At 44.6% G+C, this 9,475-nt stretch overlaps 1 protein-coding gene across 6 annotated transcripts in view; it reads left to right on the top strand.

The window, feature by feature from the left end:
* Window positions 1-3,568: 3,568 nt before the first annotated feature.
* NFE2L2 (nuclear factor, erythroid 2 like 2) overlaps window positions 3,569-9,475 on the top strand; it is a 34,343-nt gene continuing 28,436 nt past the window's right edge. For 2 of the 6 annotated variants that reach the window (XM_032356036.1, XM_032356034.1), the window contains exon 1: window positions 4,479-4,961. Coding sequence is in view for 2 of the 6 variants with exons in the window: in XM_032356038.1 (XP_032211929.1) it covers window positions 3,762-3,806 (45 nt within the window). In the remaining 4 variants the exon portion in view is untranslated. Of the gene's footprint in view, window positions 3,807-4,043; window positions 4,458-4,478; window positions 4,962-9,475 lie in introns of those variants that run through there. The other 4 variants (XM_032356038.1, XM_032356033.1, XM_032356032.1 and 1 more) reach the window with 4 other exon arrangements.

Here is a 9,475-nt window from a genome sequence, read left to right as displayed (position 1 = left end):
GAGAAAACTTGCCTTTGATATTTAATATATGCTTTTTGCTATGTATTGCTGAGAAACAAGCCACCCCCAAAATTTAGTGGCTGAAAACAACTGATTATAATCTCTTGCAATTCTCTGGGCTGATTAGGCACAGCCAGGCAGTCTTCTATAGGCCTTGCTTGGAGTCTCTCATTGATGATGTCAGATTGCAGTTGGGGGCTGGAGTTCACTGGAGGCTTGACTAAGTGGGCTGGAAGGCTCCAAGATGGTTTTTTCATTCCACGTCTGGTGCTTTGGTACACATAGCTTTCCTCTCCACCTGGAGTCTTTTCCTCCAGGGTTTCTGATAGACTTCTTCCATGATGGCTGACTTCTTGTAGAAAATTTAAAATTTCAGGACTTTATGACTTGGGCAGAGACCTGGCATAGTATCAGTTTCACCCTCTTTCCATAAGTCAAAGCAACTCAGGGCCAGTCTTGATTCAATGTAGGGGGACTATACAAGCATATCAGTATGAGGAGGGGTGATTCACTGGGTGCCATTTTTGGAATCTAGTTACCCAATATCCTCCAACTGTAAGCTGGACAAATTTAGAATTTTGACTATAATTCCAAAAGATATTTTCTAGCTCAAACACAGAGTACAATTAAAAAGAAAGTGAAGGGTGCTTGGGTGGCTCAATGGGTTAAGCCTCTGCTCTCTGCTTGGATCACCATCACCACTATCCAAGTCTCGGGCTCTCTGCTTAGCAGGGAGGCTGCTTTCCCTCTCTCTCTGCCTGCCTCTCCACCTACTTGTGATCTCTCACAAATAAATAAATAAAATCTTAAAAAAATAAAATAAAAATAGGGCGCCTGGGTGGCTCAGTGGGTTAAGCCTCTGCCTTTGGCTCAGGTCATGATTCCAGGGTCCTGGGACCGAGCTCCGCATGGGGCTCTCTGCTCAGCGGGGAGCCTGTTCCCCTCTCTCTGCCTGCCTCTCTGCCTACTTGTGGTCTTTTTCACTTTGTCAAATAAATAAATAAAATCTTTTTAAAAAATAAAAATAACATAGAAAGAAAGTGAAAAAAAAAAAAAAGAGGGAAGTCGCCTCAAGGTGATAAAGGATTTTGAAGCCATAGGTGCTTTCATAGCCTTGTCAAACTTGGCAGATTAGATCACAGAGAAGGTGAAGTAAGTGGGTCACTGCATCACCACTATCCAAACTTTATGTACTCAGAAGACTTAATAATGCTTATTTTTTTTAATAATAACTCTAGAACAAAGTATTATAATTCTGAAACATTTGAAGCATATATGGAGGGTTGTTTTTCCATAGACAGCAGAGAATTCAGACATCAATGGAAATGTGCAAGATTTAGTAGCATGTGAAACAAATTGGGGGAAATTTTAACTATTAGCTAGAGGAGCAGGCAGTAAAGATTCCCATGGCACCAGGACAGAAGAAAACCAGCATTTTCCTTCCTGTTCCTCCACAGCTTCTCAGTGCATAGTATCTGTGCCCCCACAGCACAATAGGAAAGTTTACAAAACAAGGAAGAGCCCCGGTTCTCACATGAGGACAACGTCATTTTAGTGTCTACAAAATCTGGGAACTTCTTTGACATGGATGGTCTGAGACTAGGGTTCCCTTTTCTCGTGTGGAATCACCATTTAACACCAAGCAGCTTTCATTAATGTTTATTTTCTTTAACATGTTTAGACTGCTATCATATTATTCTCCTCCCTTTGAAAATATGTACTCTGGGGATGCCTAAAATAATACACTCCCAGCAACTACAGTTTTGAAAAATAAAGGTTATTTCATTCATTAAACTCAATGGAAATTTGTTGCTTAACAAGGAAATACCAAATACTTTATAAACTCCTTGAGGGCAGCAACTGTGTCATATATGACTCTGGTATGTCCTGCCTCCAGGGTTCATTGTCTACTTTCTCCTATGGAATAGTTTTAATAAGTAACTTGAATTGTTAAACAATATACTTCTGTGCCCTTCTTTGACGCAGAAATGTCTTTTCATTATGTCTCTGCTTGTTTCATGTCAGGTTCATTTTAAGTAATTGCTCCTAAGCTTGTTTTCAATGTTCAGATCATTTTGCTGGCTTTTTAAGTAACAGCTGAAAAGGTTTAATTCAAGTTGAAGACGTTTCCTTCAATTACAAGCAATTAATTTAGGCTTCATTTATCTCAAGGAATATTTGAACATATAAATTTACAGATAAATCCTGGGAGTGTCAAATTACGCAACCAAGAGAAGGTAAGTTCTTTGCAGTTTGGGGGGGGGGCGTTGATCTGCAATAGTCAGGCTTTTTTTTTTCCCCCCTGCCAGGTTCTTGAATGAAATAGTAAAACTTCTAACAACACTGTCTACTTCACCCAGCTTTGCATAATTCCAAGAAACTAGAAACTAAAAGATTGTTCTTAAAGAGTTAGAAAGATTGTTGATGCATAAGAGAAAACAAAACCATTTATCTCTTCTCTCAAAATTTCACAATATTCCTGTTTTCAAATAATTGAAGTTTTTTCGTGGACAATGATTACTTTTTAAATAATCGCTTTTAACGTAAAAGGTAATACGTATTCATAGTAGACTTAAAATTTACTTAAAATAACGAGAAAGGTAAAAATCATTCGTGATGTTACTACTGTTTTGTTGACTACTTTTTTCCCTAGACACCGTATGTTTTTACAGGACAGATCCATACTACCCAAACTATTTTATAACTTGGTCTTTCTTATTCTTATTTTTAAAATTTTACCCTGGGTACGTGAAAAGAAACTTGTAGAGATTACGTTATGTTGTAGTACTGCAATGTTCAAAGACGCCATCTGTAGTGTGGTGTGTGCGCTCTGGTGGGAAAAGAAAACTCTTGCTAGGCCATACCGACCACTCTCCCGACCCAAAGAGACCTCCCCGTTTGCCCTTGGCGATCTGGGCCCAGCGGGAGTGCCAGGGCGGGGGAGTAAGCAGAGGGCGTTCAGGGTGACTGCGAGCACGAGATCCCCGCGCGGTCCAGATCTGCCCTGGGCGAGTCCCGCTGGCCCCCACCCCGGAGGGGACCGAGGGCGAGAGGGCAGTCCGCGTTGCGCAGGGCTTGGGTCCAAACCTCTAGCCCCCGCCCCCAGGGCTGGCGCCACTCTCGAGCGGTGGAGTGAGATAAAGTCCGGCAAGGTTCTGCATTTCCAAATCAGGGAGGCGCAACTCGGATACCGGCGCCTCTGCCGGGTCTCCAGGCGTGTTTGTTCCAACTGTTTAAACTGTTTCAAAGCGCCCGAATCCGAGCGACCTTCGGCAAACAACTCTTAATCTCGCGGGCCGAGAGCCTAGGTTTTACTTGCGGGGGGAGAAGGGTTTGAGCTCAGGAGGCGGAGAGCTAATACAACCCTCTTCCGGGCACCCCGCCCGCCCGTGGCCACCCATGGCTGCCCCCGGCCACCCACGGCCGACCCCAAGGACACCCCCAGCCCTCGCCACCCGCGGCCAGCGAGCTTCTTGCGTCAGCTGGAGCGGGGGTGGGGGATTTTCGGAAGCTCGGCCTACGCCGCCAGCCTGGGAAGGAAGGACCCGGGCTCTCGCCCCGCCCTCGGGGGGGGCGGGAGGCGGAGCGGGGCAACATCCCGACTGGCCACTCGGGCCGTGTTGCGGACTAGCGATTGCCGGGGATCCTGGAGGAGCTACCGCCGCTGCTGCCGCCGCCGCCGCCGCCCGGTCCGCGCCGCGCCTCGGCAACTGGGACACAGCCGCCGTCGGGGAGCGCCAGAGCACGGTCACCAGCTCATCATGATGGACTTGGAGCTGCCGCCGCCCGGACTGCCGTCCCAGCAGGTGCTGCCCAGACCCTGGGAGCCCCGCGGTGGTGCCCGGACGGGGGCAGGGGAGTGAGGGAGCCGCGGACCGGGCGGGGACAGCCGCAGCCGGTGTCTCCCGTCTACCGCCGGAGTCCGGACTGCAGCGGCCGCACAGTAGAGCCGCTGCGTTTGCGCCGGGCCCGGGTCGGGAGAGAAGCGAGACCTCCGAGGGCCACGAGGACCCAAGGGGCAGCGAGGGGAGTAGGCGGTGCGGCCCCCGAGGGTGGATGGGTGGAGGCCTGGAGGCTTCGTTCTCGGGCGTAGGGGCCTCGCTAGCCGCGTCCCCAGCTTCCGGAGCTGGGACTCCGGAGCCCCAGCTGGCCCCCGGAGTTAGTGGTGGCTGGGCTGGAGGAGGGGGCGGACGCTGGCGGTCTGAGCCGGCGCGGCCCGGCCCTTCCGGGGCTGCGCTGCTCCTCCGCCTCGGAGCCGGCAAAAATGTGCCTAGTCACGGGGCCGCTCTCGGGGGAGTTGAGGTCCCCTCCGGACTGGGACCCGGAGCCCCCGCTCTGCCGCCGCCCCCTCCCACGGCCTCCGTGGGAGCGGACGGTGACGCTGCGCGCCCACCCGCTGAGCCGTCTAAGAGCGCTGCTTTCCAGGGCAATCCGTCGGTCTGTCTGTCGGATCGCTGGTAGGCAGCCTAGCGAGAAAGCCCAGCCCCCAGGTGGGGGAGGGAAGAGGTCACGAAGTGCCGGGCGCGCTCTGATGCCCCGACGTGCGGCGGCCGTAGCGGCCCTGCGCGCTCGCTAGAGTAGTGGAAAAAGTTCGGACTCGCAGATCCGAGGTCATCCCCTGGCAACGGGGCGGTAAATGGGGGGCGAGGCGGCGGACTGAGGTCGGATGCCGCCGCGCCCCAGCTCGATCTCCGCGCGGTGCCTCCCAGTGGCGCACGCCGCGTGCGTGGACTCGGCCTCCATGAGAGTGGCCGGTTGGCTGTCACGGCGGCCCTTGGTTGGCCCTTTCCTGCTTTATAGCGTGCAAACCTTGCCGCGCCAGGGCCAAGGGACAAGTTGGAGCTGTTGATCTGTTGCGCAATTGTTATTTTCCCCAGGGCGGCTTTGTCTTTGGATTTAACGTTTCAGAATTGCAGTTACAAAATGTGTAAAGCAGGATATTCTGCTCTGTGCTGTCAAGGGTAAGAGTTTCGAGTGTAGATTAGAAATTCTCTTGATTTTAGGTTGTTAGTAAAAGTTCTGCTATCATAAACTATTTCTTCCTTGGATGCTTTATGTAGTTTTTCTGTTTTTTAAGAATTTGCCTCGATTTCTTAGCATGTTGCTTCTTTCGCTAAGGCAGAGGGAAGGGACACTTGTGTTTCATAGTGTTTTCCTAACAAGTTTTGTAAATTGTTGTAAAAGTGAAAAGTTTCTGTTCATACTTTGTAGGGACTTTTAAAGGAGTAGATATTTATACTTGAAACTGTTTTTGGTAATTGGTTCCTTAGGAAAAAATACTTGGTTCAAGGAAATGTGTAACGTAAAAAGTGCAGTAAGAGCGTATGTTTATATTCTTATCTGTGAAGCTTTACATTTATCTTGAAGATTTAAAGTAAGATTTTAAGTTTTTGATAATTTATTGTGCTTTATTCTTTGAAGCTGTTTACCTTGAACTTTCTCCCAGTAATTATTAGGATCGTATTCCCCCAACTCCCACGAGTATGAAGTAAATTGTGCTTTTCAATTTAGCTGCTGTTCAACAGTATTCATATAGCTGTGTAGCCGTTTATATAGTAGTCTTCATGATCAAAGGATATGAGGCTAATGGACTTTTTGCTTTTCTAAACTGTAGCCTAGAGTCCTCTGTTATTCTTAAATAATATGGTAAAGAACTGTGTGATTTAATATTCCACACACACAAAAGCTCAAAAAGCATGTGTACTGTTTTCTCTTTTAAAAGTGAATATACAGTTTTATTTGATAAGGTAACTACTTTTCCACCTTTAATCAGACATAATTTTCATATCTGAAGGCTATGAAAAAAATGGAGTAAAATTTAGAATCTGTTTGATCTTAAATAATTTTTGGTATTCTGGAAAGATTTCCATGGAGTCAAAATAGATTCTGACCTCTGTCAAAGAAATTGCAGGTGTGAGGTGGTATTAGGATACAATTTCTCATTCTGTGTGTGGGGAGGAGATGTTGATAAACAGGGTAGTATGGAGAGCCTTAGATTCTGTATTTCCGTTAAGTGGAAGGAACCATCCATTACCCTTTCCAAGGGTGTCTTGGGGAGTTAAAGTACTTTTATATGAGAAGGGATGAAGTTGATCTTGGACTAGACTGATAAGATTATTTTTAAAAAGAAAAATAGGACAGGCCTCTCATCTGAATGAATGTTGAGCAAAGAACACCTTGACTTTTTAAAATACGACTTTTTAGACTTTTGAGAGATTATAAAAGCCGCATGTTGGAGAATAAATACACAGTTCACAATAGTTTTTCTGCATTAAAAATAACTTGGGCCTTTTGGCATGTTTCTTTCTCATTAACTTGGGTTTTTATAAACAATACTGAGAAAAAGAACTGTCTTTAAGATTACCGGGATGAGTTGAAAGCCAAATAGACTATTTGTTTTCGATACTGACTTTCATTCAGGATGAAATATCCTTCAGAGCTATGTAGAAAAGAACCCTTCTGTGGGCTGTAAGCACATCTTTCTGGAAATTGCCTACCTACTGGCTGGGCATAATTTAAAGGGGGTTTTGCATAAATAATATTTTCTCTTTAATTTTTCCTTGATCTGGGGTTAATTTTTCAGTGCAAACTCCTGGGTGCAGGGAGAATTTGGCATTAAGATGATACTAGATGAATTATTGGGCACTTCTTTCGTGCCAGGCGCTGCAATAATTGCTTCACATGCATAATTCCGCACTAACCCCATGGGAAATACTATTATCTCAAGTTTCCAGGGGGAGTAAATGGGCCAAGAGTCCTGCTTAAAGTGCCCCAACTATTTTTTAAAATTAATTCATCTGTTTATTTACATAATCCCTGCTCCCAATATGGGGCTCAAACTCATGATCCCGAAATCAAGAGTCACATGCTCCTCTGACTGAGCCAGCCAGACACCAGAGGTGCCCCAACTATTATCGAGTGGTGAAGATGGGAATCAAAGCTACATAGTCTGACTCCAGTGGCTTTTACTCACCGCTTCCAAAGTAGACCAGGACCACTTAAACTTTAAACAGAAGGAAAAGCTCCTACTTTATTTTAAAAGTGGATTAATTGAGGAAAAACCCGGGTAAGGAAAGGCAGGAATCAAAAAGATTGATCTCTGCACCTTTTCCACTTAACAAGAAATTCAGTAACTGTGTGTGTATTGGGGCAGGTGGACCTTAAATACAGTGAGAGTAAGTATAGCCTGTCAATGGAATTGCTGCATGGGGGCCTTTTAAGGAAGGTACAGACCTAGAGGGGTTTAATTTAGAGAGGCAAGACCTTTTTGTTGTTGTTGTTGTTCTAGATTTATTTTTAAGTTATCTCTGTGCTCAGCTTGGGGTCAAACTCAAAACTCCGGGCTCAAGAGTCTCATGCTATAGTGAACCAGCCAGGCACCCCAGGACCACCCCAAAATTCTGGGATCCCAGCAGTGTTCCAGATTAAGGATAGGATTGGGGTTAAGACATCACATTCTTCAGGGACCATTTTCCTTTTTCTTAACTAAACCTGTTAGCTCCAGACTTTTTGTTTACCTTTATTTGTCTAGTAAGTTGGTATATTCTCCTGTTCCATTGGCTTTTTTTGTTTTCAAGTAGTAGTCAAAAATAAATTTGATAGTGAAGATACATAGTATGGCGAAGAGTGGGAGAGACTGGGTTAAGCTAGGTTGAAGGTCAGTGGGTAGGATGGGGAGAATCTGAGTGGAAAATGGCTAGGAGAAACTTGTTGGCTCAAGTTAAGTACGGGTCTCTTGTTTGGGGCATTTCTGAATTGAAGCAAGCATAAGAGCTCCCATTTGTCTTGTTGAAGCTTAAATTAGGGTTTTGAGTTAGTACATTTCAACATTAAATATATTATTTCTTAGTCTTTATTGTTAAACAAGGCACTTTCAGAATTATTGTCTTATTCATCTAATTAAGGATGCTGCCATCGAGTGGATCATGGTCCAGCCACTATGAAGGTTTGCTGAAATGTGCTGCACATCAAGATATAGGAACAGAGGTTTCCTAAATGCAGTATTTGGCCTGCCTCCTTTACCTTTGGCTGTATGTTTGTTTTAAATTTACTGTAATATGGAGAAAAGAATTTATATTTTGTAATAACTATTTCTAGGGGTTACTAAGATTTCACTGCCACCTGCTTTTATTTTTTTTTATTTTTATTTTTTTTAAGATTTTATTTATTTGACACAGAGAGATCACAGGTAGGCAAAGCAGTAGGTAGGGGATGGGGGGGGGGAGGGGGAAGCAGGCTCCCTGCTGAGCAGAGAGCCTGATGTGGGGCTGGTTCCCAGGACTCTGAGATCATGACCTGAGCGGAAGGCAGAGCTTAACCCACTGGGCCACCCAGGCGCCCCTGTCACCTGCTTTTAAATATGCTCCAACAAATGTTTATTTAAACAGCTCTAAGATACAGGCCAAGGCTTTTTCAATTGCTCAGTTGATAATGGTATGTTTTCTAGAAAGAAAAGCAAAAATACATTCAAGTTAATAATATTTACATTCTCAAACAGTATTGGAGGGGGTAAATGGTGTTCTTACACTAACCTCCCATACACATGGACACCCCCCTCAAAAAATCAAGACTGCTAAACAGAATTCCATTCTGCCTAAAGTTGGGAGTTTTCTATAGGTCAGCCCCTGCTACAAAAAACTGTTTAACTATTAAGAATTTAGGAAGAGGGCACCTGGCTGGCTCAGTCGGTAGAGCATACAACTCTGGCTCTCAGGGTCATGAGTTTGATCCCTACATTGGGTGTAGAGATTACTTTATAAAAAAAAAGAAGAAGAAGAAGATGAAGAAAAAGAAGGATTTTAGGAACTCTTAGTGTAGAAGGCACTTTTAACCAGTCATCTTTGTTGCATGCGACCTATAATACCTTTGTGTCATAAAGCCTTATATATGAGAGTTGCTGTGTATGTAAGCATGTAAATTTATTTGGCCTAAACTCTCGTGGTAAAGAGAAATCTAGGACAGGAGAAGGATTTAGATCACCAAGTCCATCTTTCAATGGTCCTGTTGATAACTGACTCTTGAGACTCATTATAATCCCATCAACAGCGTGTGTTCTGGAGGATTAAAAAAAATTCCTTGGCAAAGCTAAGTAGTCACTCCTTTCTCACAAGCCTGGAAATGGAGACTTTGGGGCCGGAGTAACAGTATAGTGGCCAGATCTGAGCTCTCCATTGCCTTTGTTTTATTTTGTTTTGGTTTGTTTTTTTTAAGTAAGTGAAGAATGATTGTGTAAGAAAAGAAAAAAATCGAATCATTTTGGCTTTGAAGCCTGAACCTAGACTTCTTATTTTCTGTTAGCAATTTTATTAAATTGCTTTTAAAAATCTCTGATACTTGTCTTGACTGTGTATCTTTTTTTTTTCCCCCTGTACACCTAGATTGTAAATTCATTAAAAGCTGGGCATAGCATTTATATTTGTGTCCTTTTTTTTTTTTTTTAAGAACAGCGTTTTGAGCTAGAATTCCCATGCCGTAT

This window comes from Mustela erminea, chromosome 8 (assembly GCF_009829155.1).
Source record: "Mustela erminea isolate mMusErm1 chromosome 8, mMusErm1.Pri, whole genome shotgun sequence".
NCBI classification, from domain to species: Eukaryota; Metazoa; Chordata; class Mammalia; order Carnivora; family Mustelidae; genus Mustela; species Mustela erminea.
The sequence above is the reverse complement of the archived record's forward strand: the minus strand, read 5'-3'. Positions and strand labels throughout refer to the sequence as shown.